The sequence below is a fragment of the Augochlora pura genome, chromosome 9, assembly GCF_028453695.1.
Source record: "Augochlora pura isolate Apur16 chromosome 9, APUR_v2.2.1, whole genome shotgun sequence".
NCBI lineage: Eukaryota > Metazoa > Arthropoda > Insecta > Hymenoptera > Halictidae > Augochlora > Augochlora pura.
Genome location: NC_135780.1, coordinates 160,400 through 177,598, shown reverse-complemented (window position 1 = coordinate 177,598; position 17,199 = coordinate 160,400). Strand labels below are relative to the sequence as shown.

The following is a 17,199-nucleotide window of genomic DNA, read 5'->3' as shown; positions in this document are numbered from 1 at the left end:
TTACTGTATATCTCAATATACATTGAACTCTTGAATCAAGGCGACTGTTCTTCAGGTACGTAGTTCAAAATTCATACAGCGCCAGTTAATAAATGGCAAAATGATGAAACTGCTAGTCACAGAGCACCGTATCTAGTGTTACGTTATCACATTTCATGAGCGACGCGAACATAGTCACTAGTTTATATTGCGACCGCGCTATTAAATTATACGCTTTCAATTAATGACGACAGGAGGGAAATTCGAATATAAATACAAATTTAGATCGTATATTTATATAGAGATACAGTATCGCCTGAGAGGAATAACTGAAAATACTACCTTGATCAAAAAGTTCTAGGACTGTCCCCCGTGTGTCGCTGTCAATCACCCGATTGTTTCTTTTTTTTTTTGTTAGGTTACCATATCTGTCATTAACACTTCCTTCCAATTTCAGCGTCATAGCTTGATATTTGTAAAAGTTACGCTGTACTGAGCACATCTCCTTTGTTCGTGTCTTCGATTTTGAAAATGGCATCATTCGAGCATCAACGAGTTTGCATTAAATTTTGTGTAAAAAACGGATTTAACGGTCCGCAGACCTTGGATATGTTGGAGAAGTGTTTCGGCAACGATACTCTTTCGAGATCAAACGTTTTTCGATGGCACGAACGCTTCAGAAGTGGTCGTGAGTCGGTCGAGGATGACAAACGCAGTGGCAGGCCGTCAACGTCGAAAACCGATGAAAACATCGATAAAATTCAAGAAATGTTGTCCGAAAACCGCAAATTGACCATCAGAGAGCTGGCAGAGGACTTGAACATTGCTTATGGATCCGTTCAAGACGTTTTGGTTAGTGATTTGGGCCTCAGACGTGTCGCTGCAAAACTGGTGCCGAAAGACCTCAATTTCATGCAAAAAAAGGACCGCGTTGAAATCGCGAAAGACATGATTTCCAAGGCCGAATCCGACCTAACATTTATTAAACGTATCATCACTGGAGATGAGACGTGGATTTATGAGTATGACACACAATCCAGACATCAAGCGAGTGAATGGCGTGCACCGGAAGAGCCGAGACCGAAAAAACCACGTCGTTTTCAGTCAAGAAAGAAGGCGATGCTCACGGTTTTCATGGATTACAATGGTGTTGTGCATCAAGAATTCTTGCCAGAAAAACAGAGAGTCAACAAAGAGTATTATAGTATTTAGGCGTTTTGAGACGTTTGCGCGAAGCAATTCGTCAAAAAAGGCCAGATTTGTGGGCAAACAACTCGTGGATTTTGCACCACGATAACGCACCGGCGCACAATGCGATCCTTATCCGTGAGTTTTTGACGAAAAACAACACGAACACTATCCAGCAGCCTTCAAATTCACCAGATCTGGCTCCCTGCGACTTTTTTCTGTTCAACCGAATTAAAAAGCCGCTTCGCGGAACGCGTTACAGTACCCGAGAGGAGGTCATGACAAAATCGAAGACGGCTCTGATGGACATACCGAAAATTGAGTACCAGCGGTGTTTCGAGGATTGGATCAAGCGCTGGCGCAAGTGCATTGCAGTCAATGGGGACTACTTTGAAGGGGACCATATCGATTTGGACGAATAAATTTGTATTTTTGATTTTATGAATAAAGTCCTAAAACTTTTTGATCAAGGTAGTATGTAAGAAAAAGGTTGAACCTTTTCCTTATTTAGCGAGACTAAACGACGGATATAGAGAAAGTCACGTAGCCTCTCGTAAGACCCTCTCCGATTTCACATGAACTAGACGAGTCACAATAACAAACCCGGATCTCTCAAGTACAGGACGTCGTAAATCTTTAGACAAGGACTTCTCGGAACCCTCTCTGACCTCTCTCTCTTAGTCCTCGAGCCGAAATCTTCGCGCGCGGCACACCCCCACAATGTTCGTTTCGGCGGGCTTTTCACCCCTGCGCGCTCGACTCCCGCACACTCCCACCCGCATGCGCACTGTCTAACCACCAACCATCTTCGAGCTGCAACCGGAAGACGGACCGGCCGACAAATCAACGTCCAGCAAATTCACCAGCGCCCAGCTAATTTTCCTATTGGCTAAAGAAGGAGGGAAGGAAAAGAAGCTGGAAGAAAATGCAGAATTCCACAGAAAACCTCAGATTTTATTCGACAGTCAAAGAAAGTACATCTCAAAGCTCTATAAATAAAGTACCTTTTGCTTAAAGTATTCAGAGTTTGTACATCTCTCTACAACCTTTCACGAGCAGAGCGGTTCAGCGCTCCACGGGCAACCGAACCACATCGAATTCCCTATATCCAGACAATTCAGACCGTAACGCTGAACCGCTCTGCTCGTGAAAGGTTGTAGAGAGATGTACAAACTCTGAATACTTTAAGCAAAAGGTACTTTATTTATAGAGCTTTAAGATGTACTTTCTTTGACTGTCGAATAAAGTCTGTCTGTATTTTCCCGAGGAAAGCAAGTTTTATTCCTGCGTTCCTTCTGGTTTTTCCTCCCTTGTCCAATAGGGAAATTAGGGTCCTCTAGCTGGATGCTGATTCGTCGGATGGTCCGTCTTCCGGTTGCAAATCGAAGGTGGTTGGTGGTTCGATGGTGCGCGTGCGGGTGGGAGTGCGCGGTAATCGTGCGCGCAGGGGTAAAAAGCCCGCCGAAACGAACGGTGTGGTGAATGTGCCGCTCGTGAAGATTTCGGCTCGAGGACTGAGTGAGAGAGGAAGGTCAGAGAGAGTTCCGAGGAGTCCTTGTCTAAACATTTACGACGTCCTGCACTTTAGAAATCCGGATTTGTTATTGTGACTCGTCTAGTTCGTGCGACATTGTAGAGGATCTTACGAGAGGCGACGTGACATTGTCTATATTCCTTGATTAGTCTCGCTAAATAAAGAAAAGGCTCAACGATGAATTTCGTGGGAACTCTCTCATTATCTCCTTACATATTCTCAGTTATTTCTCTCGGACGATACAGTGTCTCTATATAAATATACGATACAAATCTGTATTTATATTCGAATTTCCCTCCTGTCGGCATCAACTAAGTTTATAATTTGCATAACCAGAGGCGCTATTTATACCTACGTTCGCGTGATCACGCAACAAAACCTATGAATGCATGCGTACTTAGGATAGATAATATGGACTAGGTACTGGGTCTTAAAAGACATCGGAGTTTCACGTCTGTAAGAATGCTTTGCAACTGTGATTATATAGTTGTGAACACATTGCGCACTGAAACAACTGTAACTATAGTGGAGTTGTGATCTCCATAATAAATGGTTGTACTTTGCAGGTTAAAATAATGAAAATTCATTGAATGATAGTATAGAAAACTTATTAATTGATGGGAATAAAAAATGTCACAACAAACAGCTCTTGTACAAACTACGAACGCAGGATCTGACATGACACCGGTACTTGGTAGCATACAATCAATTGGACCTAATACTCAGACAACAACTACTGTGCCCAGTATTCAAAGTGGTAACACAGTAGTGCAGATCTTACAACCTCAGACACAGTCTCAACAATCTCAATTCATAACACAGCCTCCAAAACAACAGGTAGCACAGCAAGCATCAACACAACAACAAAGTTCTTTTAATGATTTTCCACAGGTGTGTATTTGGTTACATATAAAGTAGAATTTGCTTTGATTAAATTACCAAGTTGTTTTGATTTCAGTTCCTAACTAAAACGAGGTTACAAGATCTTGTAAAAGAAGTAGATCCAACAGAACAATTGGATGAAGAAGTTGAGGAAATGCTCTTGCAGTTAGCAGATGATTTTGTAGAGACAACTGTGAATGCTGCATGTTTGTTGGCTAAACACAGACACGCTAATACAGTAGAAGTAAAAGATGTTCAATTACATTTAGGTAAGTTATGAAAGATAATAATACAAACCCATTTTTAATTCCACATGATAAATAAGTAATACTTTGATGTATTGAGGTTCTTATTGCTTTTCAGAAAGGAATTGGAATATGTGGATTCCTGGTTTTGGTACAGATGAAGTACGCCCATATAAACGAGCCACAGTCACAGAGGCACACAAACAGAGATTGGCTCTCATTCGAAAATCAATCAAAAAATATTAGTCTTCCTGTACATTTTACCATGTATACTTGTTATTTTTATTATTATGTGACAATTTTTTGATATTTACACGATAGTATATTTCTAATGATATGTGTCACTGATATTTGTAAAAAAAAAATATAGAATGTATAAATTATACATGCTTTTTGCAATGTATAGTTTTAAGTATAAGGTAACTTTAACATTAAATAGTAATTGATATACTTCTAGCAAAGATATTACTTGTCCAAGTACAATATCAAGATTAAAAATGCATGTATTCAAATGTTTCATAATGGTAAATTAGAACTTTTCGACATTTGTCATTTTTGTGTGATATTCTAAATGTACAAAACTTTTATTAATTTAAAATAAATAAATTGTGTCAATAATTTTAGATACACTTAAATACATAAGTATTTTCAACATAATTTTCCTTCATATATTCTCTATTTTATATTGAATTATAAGGTTGGAAGATCATTGTACAATATTTTGGGTAACACACAGATTTGGATTTTAATATAAAAAGCTATGCTATTAAAGAAATTTTGTTTTTCTTCATTCCCTTTATTATTTCTTTTATATTTTAGAGTATTGTTTACAATATTTCAGTTTAGGCATTATAATTATTATTTTTTGTTACCTTTATCAAACAATACTATCCACCGTGGACATTTAAAATAACTTCACTAAAAATATATTGGACTAGTTCTTTTTTACCAAGCGTTTTGGTTCTTTCAAAAAGTTTATGAAAATTGATCGTTATTCAAATGTATAGAACAGAAGAAAGTTAAAATTGAAGCAACTACTAGATTCATATCACTAGTCCATCTAGTTATTCTTTGATTTAGCAATGACTGCATGTAACATGTAACACACAAAACCGGAACCTGCTTGCTCATCGAGCTGAATGCATCAAACCAACTATACACTGCTATACACACCATAGTCTAGTATATAAATCGTGATAACCTTTTTCTTTCAGGGACATCCTGTGAAATTTTACCATCTGCTTACTAGAAGATTTTCCAGACGGTATTATTTATAATTTGTTAGTTTTCTACAGAGACAACTCTTCGTGCTATATAAAATAGTAATCGTACATTATTATTATCTAAAATATAAACAGTTCGTCTTGATAAAAAAGATTCGTTCTATCCGGGTTGTTTCAGGTAGTGTGGATTATTGTACGACTTGCACATCTATCATACTAGTTAAGTAAAAGAAAATTATATTAAATAGACTTTATGCGATCATATTATACCCTATCAATTTAAATAAAATGCATTCTCAGAAATTAACGTTTGACTGCGAGTTGCACTCGCTGGTAACAATTATAATTATATTTTTTGAAGAGTTAATACATCGATATTGAAACGTCAATTATGTTACAGATTGAGCAAAGCTCTACAGAAGATAACATAATTCGATTCGTCCAAATCTGTGAACCAGCAGAAAATAGAATATTGATAGAAAATAATAAATTTATTGTATTTTGCAAGCAGACTGTACATCAGGAGGGTTTGTTATTTTTGACAGGGAACTTTGATAACAAAAATGTCTGCCAGCAATGATAGTACGAATACCAACACCTGTGTCGTGTGTTACAAAAATGTTGATATTTATAGCATTGGTATGTGTGAACATCCTGTGTGTTATGAATGCAGTACTCGAATGAGGGTACTTTGCTGTCAAAACGAGTGTCCCATTTGTCGTCAAGATTTACCAAAAGTGGTATTCACAAGAGAAATAAAACCATTTTCCAATTTAAGAAAAGGCAATTTGGTAGATACACAATACAATATCTATTTTGACTCATCTAATATTCAAAGTAAATTTAATGACCTATTGGCTAACAATTGCAACATTTGTAAAGAAAAACCTGTGTTTAATAACTTCAATAGTTTGAAAGATCATATGAGACATCGACATGAGCTACACTACTGTGATCTATGTGTGGATAATTTAAAGGTACATTCACATCAATTTAGTTATATTTGAAAACTATTTCTAGTATTATATTGTGCAATATTTAATGTTCTTTCTTTTTATGTAATAGATATTTTCTCAAGAGAGGCGTTGTTATACAAGGCCTGATCTTGCACAACATAGAAGAAAGGGAGATATTGATGACAAAAGTCATAAAGGACATCCATTATGTGAATTTTGTGATCAACGTTATATGGATAATGATGAATTATTTAGACACTTAAGACGTGATCATTTGTACTGTCACTTTTGCGATACCGATGGTTTGCATCAGTATTACAGCTCTTACGACTATCTTAGAGAGCATTTCAGGCAAGATCATTACTTATGTGAGGAAGGAATGTGCTCTGAAGAAAAATTTACAAGTGCATTTCGAACTGACATAGACCTTAAAGCGCATAAAGCAAATGTACATAGTAAACAGTTGAGCAAAGCTGCTGCAAAGCAGGCAAGAACATTGGAATTAGAATTTACTCTAGCTCCACGGGGTGATAATCGAATGAACAGAAGAGGAATGGTAGGTCCTTCAACTTCCAGAAACTCTAGAGATTATAATAACAGAGATTACAGTCTCAGAGAATATCAGCAAACAGTAATGCCGAACAGTTCAAATGTTTTTGTAACAAACAACGAACCTACTTTTGTAAGGCAACCATCCGTAGATGTGCAAAGTACTGAAGAATTTCCAACATTAGGTAATGCACCTACACCTATTGTACCTACTGTAAATCAAAGTAAAGGTAGAGGCAATGTAACAATTCGCAGCACTATACGACCACAGCCTTTAGCTGTTACAGACGAAAATTTCCCAGCATTGGGATTAGAATCTGCAAGCATTTCGAAAACTGTTAACTTCAGTGTATCCAGTAGTAATGCTTTAGGACCGAGCAACCAACCTCAAAAGGGTGCAACTTCCAATGTATCTATCCATGTAAATCACGATGCCAATGGAACTGTTACTACTAAAGTTTCGGGTCCTAATATTAGAATTCGACCTGCAAAACTTTCAATGGAGTCCGATTTCCCTGCATTAGGTAATGCAGAACCATCAACTAGTAATAGTAATTCAGCTCATTGGAAGGAAGTTTTACAATGGACATGTTCTAAGTCAGCATCAACATCTGCTCCAAAACCTAAAAAAGTTGCGTCACCACCGTTGGTACCTTCCCCACCACCTATTCGATCTGGGGAAGACTTTCCTACCTTATCAAAGTCATCCAAATCAAAAAAGCAGTCAACAATTACGGTAGTACCTTCCTGGGGTCAACCGCAAAGTTCTAATAATAGTAATAATGTGAAGACAACTACAGATTTAATGAAAGGAAAAACAAAAAAGAAAAAAGTTAAACAAAATCCTAGTACTAATTGCAATGATACTGGTAATTCGAAAACAAATGTAAATACCGTTGTTGTAAAAAAAGAGAGTGAAGTAGCTCAAACATCTAAAAATTCATGTAATGTAAGTAATGTAGATGCTACACAATCGAGTTCCCAACCTGCACTAAGTGCAGTTAGTGTGGCTAATAGTGAAAACTCATTAAAAAATATGAATGTACAACAACCGAAAGAAATAGAACAGACTAACAAAAAAGAAAAGAAAAAGCATAAAAATTCGGATATTCAGACGATTGTAAATACCAATACTGATAATACCTCAAACGGAGTCCAGAGAAAACGTACCGAATTGAAAATAGATAGTTTAAACTCTACTAACAGAAATGTTCATCATTTAGACAATTTTCCAGCTTTAGGCACTAGTAGTACCAAGCCACCAGGCTTTACAAATCCACCCCCTGGGTTTGGAACAACGACTTCACCACCTCCTGGTTTTTGTATACAATATAATAGCACGGATAAAATAAATAGTAGCAATGGATTAACTTTCACAAATAGTTCCGGAGAGAGTTACTCTATTTTACCAAACGATAATAAGCACAACGATGCCTACACTTACGTACGTTCTCCAGATTTTCAAAAACGAAACAAATGCCTTGTGGCGAAGGTCACTGAAGTTTTAATGCAAAAAGATGAAATGCAGCAAGAGTTTCGATATATAAGTGGATTATTTCGCCAAGGAATGTGCACTGCAGAAGATTATTACGAGCACTGTCGTGCGGTAATGGGTCATTCCGCTTTTGAGAGTGTATTCCCAGAACTTTTAGTCCTTCTACCTGACATTATAAAGCAACAGGAACTATATAAAGTCCACGAGAAAGAAAGTGGTAACAAGATTAAAGGACTAGAAATTTGTGCAACTTGTAATCAAGTTCTGAAAAGTGGTTCTGATTTTCGAACACACATGACTAGTCATACATTAGAAAATCATTTTCCAGCACTTGGAAAATCCAGTGTGCAACTTCAAAAGAATTCTTGGGTACGTAAATGAGTATGTGTTCCTTTAGTTAACTTACAATCTCTGCCAAGATACTATAAGATGTGAATAAAGAAACTATGCTGAACGAATTATTTTTGTGGATGGTATCAGTGTAATATAATCATTAACTTAAAGTTACAGTATGTAGTATATATTCCAACAATCAGTTTTAAAAGGTTTATTACTAACAATTATAGTCTGTTTTTTTTTTACGGGACCTAAAGTATTCAATTATTTACAATAGCTGTTCCCTTTATGTTTACCAACCAAATGATTGACATTAATCTGATGATTGTTATTAAATGGGCAGCTACTGTGATCACTTTAAGTGTTTTTATTCGAAAAAAAAAACAGACTTTTATTACCATATCATATCTGGTATTTGTCCAATGACTTGTCTAATTGCTGCCTGAAATAAAAACAACTTTGTTATCAAATGGTTGTACTAATAATTTTACGAAATACGCGTATAACAAAGGAAGTCAATATTTCTCTGTATAATAACAAAATTTGTGTATATTAATTCAACGTACGCAACGCGTTATAAATAAGATATTCGTATATCAATCTTTTACTAGAATATCGTAATTGATGCCCTGTTTCACATATTAAAATTACACTGTATATATTATTCATAAGTAGAAAATACGTTTCTGTAATTTATTCATTGTGCTTTATGGAATAGAAGTAAAATAGAATTCTATGGTGCATAAAGATAACACCACATATTAACAAATTATTTGATACATTATACAATATACAGTTCATGCATTGATAATGTACTGTTTTGTACTATAATAAAGTTATACATTGAGTTACACAATAAGACTAAAAATGAAATTTATTTTACCCACTTTTACCATTTTAGAATTGATTCCATTAAACATGAAGGTAATGATAGTAGAACACAGATATAAATTTATCATTTATTGTACATATTTATTTCTAAATTCTTTATGTTTAAACATGTGATACTTTACAATACAAATTATTTCTATGAAAAAGAAAAGATGTAATACTCTTTATAGAACATAGTAATCATTAAAGATAAAAATTTCTCTCTAATATTTATTCTTAGAACTTACTGTATCATTAATTATTATTGTTAATTCTATTAATTTATTATTTATCCAGAAAACAGGATTGTAAAATCACTATGATAAAGTATGTATGCAGTATATAGTATTCCATTTTCAACACCCTACATAGGTAAACATGTAAATAACATGCAAAAATATAAAAGTTCACTTATACCTTCTCCCATTTTGTAGCAGACATTGTTAATAATACAGAACTGCAAATAATATCCACAAACTTTTTCAAATAAAAACAATGTGTGTATTGAAATCAATGTAGAAATACTTCTTGTTTATTTCAAGCTGAATACACATTTTTTAAATAAACTTATAACTCTATAAGTTAGAATCATAAGCACCCATACAAATGAAATGTAACTGACAAAATTTATGTACTCATTTTAATTTATAATTTCTTCTCCATTTAGGTGAAACTTCATATGGAAATAGAAACTCATATAAGCTGTATAATCATTGAGTCAGTCGAGTTACTCTGTTGCTCATAGTAGTTTCTTCTTAGAAATTAGAATCACAGTGGTATTAAATCGTACACATAGTGCGTAATCTGATAAAACGGAGATTGCGTCTTGTCTTCTACATTCATGTTCAATGGTTAAATTGTTCATGAAGATTATTAATAACGACAGTGCTTTATCACTTTTTTGCTAACTCAGTACTTAACCAGTCAAGTCCTTCATATAATCCATGGCCTTGTGTAGCACAAGTGCATTGAATGTACCAATGACGTCCACGCAATGAGTTGAGTCCCAATTTATCTGTGAGCTCTGCTGCCGACATAGCATTTGGTAAATCTTGTTTATTAGCGAAGACCAGAAGAACTGCATCCCGCAATTCATCCTCTTTTAACATATTTGCTAATTCACGTTCTGCTTCTCCTATACGCTCACGGTCATTGCTATCAACAACATAAATGAGACCTTGCGTATTTTGGAAATAGTGTCTCCAAAGTGGTCTGATTTTATCCTGTCCACCAACATCCCACACCGTGAAACATATATTTCTATATTCAACAGTTTCAACATTAAAGCCAATGGTAGGTATTGTTGTGACAATTTCACCGAGTTTCAACTTATATAGTATAGTAGTTTTTCCTGCAGCATCCAGGCCAACCATCAATATTCTCATTTGCTTTTTACCAAAGAGCCGGGTAAATACACTACTGATTGTTAGGCCCATTTTGTTTGGTAAGGTACCAAATGCTGGAGCCGTTCAGAGTAATACCTTTTTGTTGATATCTATCTTGTTACGGCAATTACTACTTCGTTCCGTCGATAGTATAATGTATCGCATGGGAAACCAATATTTTAGTAATTTAATGCTGTGACGACGTTCTTGACAATGTCGTTAACACACCTTACAGACAATAGTAGCGCAAACGTCATCTCACGGCAGATTATTGTTCCGGAAATAGTTGGCAAAATTGACCACGCACGCCAACTTTTATTTATATAAAGGCATCGAATAGGATATCGTATTGTAATATGAAATCATAAATATATATATATATATACATACATACATACGTATATATATATATATAGATACACGAATAAGTATTTTTCAGAACTATATTTAGCATTAATTTAACATTTAAACTTATGAGATACCGTATCACGTAAAAATAAGCAAAGCGATTTCTATGTGATTCAGTATATAGCCAATGCACTTTATGTGCGCTTAGGCGCGTTATTTAAATGTTACAATTTATAACTCGCAGATAACCGTTTAAAAGTCACTACTAATTATTTTCAAATTATAATTTATACGTAACTATGATAAAAAAATATATAAAAACTTTAGAAAATCTTTACAAATTTTAAGCCTTTGTGATTACGTTATTCTTGTATCATGTTTATGGCACTGAAGTCTACTTTACAGATTTTGTATTTTGTCTGTGTTTTAATCTTTAATATTAGCACAAACGAAGTATCTTATACCTCGGCTAAGTATTTACAGGAATAGACTTAGTCTTAATACCCGACGTATTTTTCTGTTCCACGAAAATGGGTCTCTAGAACACTGAAAGTGACAACATTACAAAATATAATAAATTAACATAACAATGAATCAAACTTCAAAAACCAATTAATTACGTTTGGCATTTTTTGTTTACATGGTATCGATGTAATAGTTTCTACTGAACAGTTCTCTTCTCTAGGTTTATTTTGTTATGCCCTACTTTCACCATAATTAATAGTGACGCCCTTTATAAAGGAAAACAATTGGGGTTTATACAGCGCCAATTGGTATAATGACAAACACTGAAGCTGGTAGCCAAATTACTATCAGTCGACTTCAGCTAAAAGTTTGAGCGTTTTACACTACACTAATTGGCGCTATTCGTGCATCAAAAAACAGCAGAAAATTCATATCCAATTTCATATTACCTTTTATTAAGGAAAACTGCAACGAATCATTTATTCCGATATTTAAATTATTTGTAAATAATTAATTAAAACTAAAATATGTGATAAGTACGTTGCTAAGGACCTTTTGTAGATTGTCCAATCACAAAAGTGATAACAAATTCGAAATCACGACGATAAAGTATTTTAACATTAGAATATTAATCCTAGATTAATATCAATCTCTAAAATTGAAAGAAATTTCAGAAAATAATAAAAACTCTGAAAAAAGTATATTTTTTTATTAGATCTCTGTATTATACATAACTATACAAAGATGAAATGCGAGTTTACGTCGAAAACAGACTTTATAAAAAATTACAATTCAAAAGAAACTCTGTTACGTTAGTAGTTACACTACGATAGCGGTGTGGTATTTATCGAGAACCTAAATATATGTATATTTAAATAGTTATATATGTATACATAATTCAGTACAAATATAATCTCTACAAAAAATAATTATTATCTATCTCTCATTATATTAACAGAATAACGAATCAATCAATATCAATTGTGTCAATGATTACGATGATGAATAAGCTTGTACATCATTAGAACGAATTTCGATTTGCAAGTTCACACTTACAGTATCTTTCTCAACAAGAAAAATAACACTACAATCAGGAATTACGAGTAGTTCATATCCATCGTCTCATGCGACGTAAACTGTATACATATATATGTTTCCTTCAACAATAATTAAGATACAATAATTTTATAGTCCCTTAATCAGGCTCGGTTTTAGTTTTTTATAGTCAGTTTTTATAGTTAATTAGTTACATATTTTTATATTTATACACATAGGTAAGCGTGAGAGGTAAATATTAACCCCTGACCGCACACGTACGGACACAAACTCGTTAGGTCGATAGAATTGCATAACTTATTAAGGCATTGTTCCATTCTTTCACAGTTTCTTTTTCCATAAGTTACATTAAAAATTGTTACTGAAGCGTTTATTTTTTCTGATAATGGTCTTATCGCATAGTCACAGATAAATAACGTCAAGAATTTACAATAATTTAAGTTACTTATCCGATAGATATCTTTAAAGAATATAAATACAATGAAATATTCAATGGAACGTTGAATATGTTTCTTTAATGAACATATTGAGATATAGTATCTTTTTATACTTGACTTTTTTTTTCTTTTGGAACACAAGGAGATCAGACGATACATTTACACTGTATCGACGCGTAGATCAGAGAATTCACATAAATCGAATTCCCTTGCGTACAGTTAAGTTCGTTAGTTAAGTTTCATCGCTTTGGAAGATTACTATGTAGGTTGTGTTGATTAGGTACTATTAAAATTAATGTTACCGCCCGGAAGTACTCGAGTCAGCGTCCTCTCGAATGGACGAAGTACATGAACAACGTAAAAGAAAAATGGTAACGTACGTTATAAATAATTATAACCATTAGTGTTACTCATTTTGATTGTAGACATACGTTTGGCAACGTACAGTAGACAAATATAGAAAAAGAGAGGGAGGGAGAACATTTACATACAAAAAAGTGCACAGAATGTACAACGACCAACAATTCCGTTCCATGCTTTCAATAATGAGCAACCAACGAACAAACGTTTGGCACAAGATTCACCTGTATCCCCGTACTTTACAAAAATAATCGGTAATCGAAATCAATTATTCCAATACCAAATATGCAATAAATAACATCGGGATTAATAAATCTTCGAAATACGATACTCTATATTTTAACAAGATTCTTATGCGATTCGTGCTCTAAGCTTGGGCAGTGTTCAGAACATTTACTCTGGTCGAGAACATCATCTTTTTTCTTGTCATTAATTATTCAACCTCTTCCTACTTATCACTACGAACTCATAATATTGTACTTTACAATCATTAAACAAAAAAAGAAGTCATTTTCTAATGAATATTGCATATACTTTCACTTTAAAAAAATGAAGTAAGTTTATCACCACTTTTATCAGTAAGTTTTGGCACTATGTTACTAAAGCAATTAAAAAGAATCTTTTCAATTCCAAGTGAAAATAATTCCACGGACAATCTTTCCTTAGTATGCTAGTGATATTCATAGAATGTATGATTTGAGGCATTGATTTATGTGAGTATAGATTTCTTGGATTCTAGGCCAGTTACTGTAGCTGCCATCCACGTGATAATTAAGCACTGAACATTATGTAAACCATAAAATAAGATAACTATTGTGTAGAGCTATAAAATCCGGTATAGGTAGAGTCATAGGTCAAGACCTTGTTTAGTTTTAAGTAGCTTACTGCCGTTATATGCAAGCTTTTCTAATACAACTTGCGAGGCCCTGAGGCCCTTTGATCTTCCATTCGTCCAGCCTGAAGTCTTTGAATTAAAGCAAAAAGGTCTTCCTCGGGAACCGTGGAACCTGCTTGAGTTCCATTGGCTCTTTGGCTGTGATCTTCTTCGGCGTCTTGCACTGTTGAAGAAGCGGGTAGAGGACTTCGTTGATCCTCTAAACGCGAACTCTGTTTATAAAAATAATTAAAATATTAATATGATCAAGTAATTAAAAAGTTCTATGCATTTGAATACATACCTGGCACCTAACAAGCATTTCAATAAAGGAATCATCCGCATCGTGGTTAGTGTTTAAACCGGGCAAATAAGGTAACGTTACCCGTTGCTCGTCCATTCTTTTACTTTGCATACCCGCAATTAACTCAAATAAATCCTCTCCATCCCTAAAATTGATAGCGCTAAATTAAAGTACTAAACCACGCGGAACAAAGACTCTATAGCGACACGTACTTATCATCTGAATCAGATACTTCCGGCGTGATCGGTCTAAATTTCTGATTTCGGTTTGTGTTCAAAGTACAGCGTTGGTCATCCATTCTCCCAGATTGGAAACGAGACAGAAGATCAAAGAAACTGTCTTCTTCCTTTTGAGTAAATTGTGGAGTAACATTGTTACTTTTGTCTATTTGCGACTCAGCTTGCTCCTTTAACTTTGCATCAGGTGTTAGCTGAAAGTATTTAAAAATTGTATTATTGATTTATTATGGATAACATAAATACACGTGCAATTAAAAATTACCTTAATGAGATCTAAGTTATCCATACTTTGCCTTCTAAGTCTATACCTACAAGGTGAAGATATATTAACATTTGACCCAGTATTGGTTGAAAGTTTCTGTGCAATGTTTTCTTTGTTATTTTCTTGTTGTCCTTTCTCTAAGCCCAAAATTTTTTGTAGATCATCGACATTCATTTGTGCTGTAGCTTGACCCATTGGATCTTCTAGTTCTTTAGAGATGTTCAAATGAAGATTAGCATAATGTAATGCCTTCTCATGATTTCCCATTGCTGCATAAGCATTGCCCAAAGACCAACAAGCACGTCCCTCACCCACCCTATCTTTAAGTTGTTGAGCTATTTCAAGATGCCACAAATGATACTCTATTGCAGTTGAATAGTCCTTAAGGAGAGTATATGTGTTTCCTAATGAGTAGCAAGCTTGTGCTTCCACTTCTCTGTCTTGCAAGTCTTGCGCCAGATCTAAAGTCCTTTTATAATGCTGTGCAGCCTTCTCAAATTCACCGAGGAATATGTGTGAATTTCCTAAGTTGCTGTTTGCCCTCCTCTCGGCAGCTTTATCTCCAAATTCCTTGGCTATCTTGAGTCTCTCATTGTGGTAATAAATTGCTTGTTTAAAATCACCTAACAGGTAGAAGGTGTTTCCTAGATTTCCACAAGCTCTACCTTGAGCAGCAGAATCTTCCAACTCCTTCATCAGCTCTAAATTTTCTTCATAGTACTGAACAGCTTGCTCTAGGCACTGTCTGACTTCCTCAGAGAATTCTCCAGGATCCTGATGGCCTATCCTACCAGCTTGCTTTCCTTTAGCATGGTAAACATTTCCCAAGTTGTACAGTGCTCTGCCTTCACTCAACTTGTCTCCGATTTCTCTAGAAATCTCCAAGTGCCTTTTACAACAGATAGTAGCCTCATCAAATTTTCCCATCACTTTCAATGTATTTCCCAAATTTCCACTAGATTTAGCTTCCCCAAGCTTGTCTCCCATATTACGTGCGAGTGTCAAATCCAGTCTATGATATTGCATTGCTTTTACATAATCTCCTAGGTAAAAGTAAGCATTTCCCAGTTGACTATAAATTGCACTTAATATCTTTAAATCATGTGTGCCTGCTTGTATCGCAGCTTGAAAAAATGCCACTCCAGACTTGCAGTCCCCAGCCTTACAAAGGCGCTCACCCTCTAGTGCCAATTCAAGGCACATATTCCACCTTTCACTGTTCTGTGAAACAAAAAATCATTACTTTTTTTAAAATTGAACTACTTTATTGGCCAAAATCAGGTTTTTGTTAGTTTGAAATGTGACAAGAACTGTTAGAGAAATAATAATAAAAGTAATCACAAGATATCCTATGAATTATTGCAATACGTTTAACATAAAAAAATGTATGTAGAAAGGGTATTGAAATGATCATGGGAGTGGCTGGGTATGCAACTTCAATAAATTAACTGCAGACAAGTGCTTGTAGCAATATTCAACCATTTTTTTTTTTGACAAACATAATATACAACGAAAAGCATATTAGTAGGAAATAATAATATATTAAGTACTAAGCGTGCAGTAAACCCATACACAGTGACAGGAGAGGAAAACATGTGTATTGTGTTTTAATGTTTTATTTCTACCGAAACATATTTGATTCTGTTTACCGAGGTACCAACAAAGAAAAAATAAGAATTGCAAAAGAAATCAAACGATTCGCAAATAATTACGGACACCAAAAATGCGATGACATGCTTTATATGAGTCATGCAAGGAAAAGTGATAATTGCAATGGTTAACTGGTTTACTTACTTGCCCTTCGGTTGATAAGTTTTCCGCACTTGCACTTAAAGACATCGTGCTCGTCAGGACTTCCTTCTCTTTGCAAATTAACAATCGATTCCCTCTGTTTCGCAACCGCAAATAACGCGAGTCTTACGTGCACAATAGGCGATTATTCGGGCTAGGATAATAATTAAGCACACACGATTTTCCACGCATTGTGTGATCTGCACCTTTTTTCTTTTACAATATATTTTTTCACATAATAGCATCTGCGCTCTCTTCACAACTGAAATATGCGTCCCTTTCTTCTCGAAATCTGCACCTTATCACCGCACTTTACGAATACAACTGACCGAAAATTGAGCGTCCAAACAAATGGCGCTTGATGCGGTTGGCTAGTTTATCAACCAATCACAACGCGCTAATCATTTAACGACAAATCTTA

The 17,199-nt window shown here is 34.9% G+C and overlaps 5 protein-coding genes across 9 annotated transcripts; 3 read left to right on the top strand and 2 right to left on the bottom strand.

The window, feature by feature from the left end:
* The first annotated feature begins 326 nt into the window (after window positions 1-326).
* On the top strand, window positions 327-1,646 carry LOC144474887 (protein GVQW3-like). Its single transcript, XM_078190259.1, has one exon. It carries the CDS (start codon window positions 511-513, stop codon window positions 1,189-1,191), a length of 681 nt encoding a protein of 226 aa, XP_078046385.1. The 5' UTR covers window positions 327-510; the 3' UTR covers window positions 1,192-1,646.
* Window positions 1,647-3,065: 1,419 nt separating this feature from the next.
* On the top strand, window positions 3,066-4,482 carry Taf12 (TATA-box binding protein associated factor 12). Of its 2 annotated transcripts, XM_078190221.1 has the most exons (4): window positions 3,066-3,157; window positions 3,268-3,592; window positions 3,660-3,852; window positions 3,947-4,482. In XM_078190221.1, the coding sequence occupies exons 2-4, from the start codon at window positions 3,332-3,334 to the stop codon at window positions 4,072-4,074; spliced, it is 582 nt and encodes a 193-aa protein (XP_078046347.1). In that variant the 5' UTR covers window positions 3,066-3,157; window positions 3,268-3,331; the 3' UTR covers window positions 4,075-4,482. The 2 variants fall into 2 exon arrangements, with proteins under 2 accessions (XP_078046347.1, XP_078046346.1); XM_078190220.1 differs by lacking the exon at window positions 3,066-3,157 and having other exon boundaries at window positions 3,164-3,592.
* Window positions 4,483-4,952: 470 nt separating this feature from the next.
* Window positions 4,953-9,249, top strand: LOC144475017 (E3 ubiquitin-protein ligase ZNF598). 4 transcript variants are annotated; one of them, XM_078190517.1, is made up of 4 exons: window positions 4,953-5,092; window positions 5,230-5,270; window positions 5,452-6,028; window positions 6,117-9,249. In XM_078190517.1, the coding sequence occupies exons 3-4, from the start codon at window positions 5,615-5,617 to the stop codon at window positions 8,430-8,432; spliced, it is 2,730 nt and encodes a 909-aa protein (XP_078046643.1). In that variant the 5' UTR covers window positions 4,953-5,092; window positions 5,230-5,270; window positions 5,452-5,614; the 3' UTR covers window positions 8,433-9,249. The 4 variants fall into 4 exon arrangements, with proteins under 4 accessions (XP_078046643.1, XP_078046641.1, XP_078046644.1 ...); XM_078190515.1 differs by having other exon boundaries at window positions 4,962-5,150; window positions 5,230-6,028; XM_078190518.1 differs by lacking the exon at window positions 5,230-5,270 and having other exon boundaries at window positions 4,962-5,229.
* Window positions 9,250-9,338: 89 nt separating this feature from the next.
* Window positions 9,339-10,970, bottom strand: Arf102f (ADP-ribosylation factor 2). Its single transcript, XM_078190612.1, has one exon. The coding sequence runs from the start codon at window positions 10,691-10,693 to the stop codon at window positions 10,151-10,153; it is 543 nt and encodes a 180-aa protein (XP_078046738.1). The 5' UTR covers window positions 10,694-10,970; the 3' UTR covers window positions 9,339-10,150.
* Window positions 10,971-12,163: 1,193 nt separating this feature from the next.
* On the bottom strand, window positions 12,164-17,195 carry Pins (G-protein-signaling modulator pins). The gene is made up of 5 exons (XM_078191106.1): window positions 16,782-17,195; window positions 14,988-16,208; window positions 14,699-14,916; window positions 14,487-14,631; window positions 12,164-14,415 (listed from the first exon to the last, which is right to left on the bottom strand). Exons 1-5 carry the CDS (start codon window positions 16,824-16,826, stop codon window positions 14,215-14,217), a joined length of 1,830 nt encoding a protein of 609 aa, XP_078047232.1. The 5' UTR covers window positions 16,827-17,195; the 3' UTR covers window positions 12,164-14,214.
* Between the last annotated feature and the right edge of the window lie 4 nt (window positions 17,196-17,199).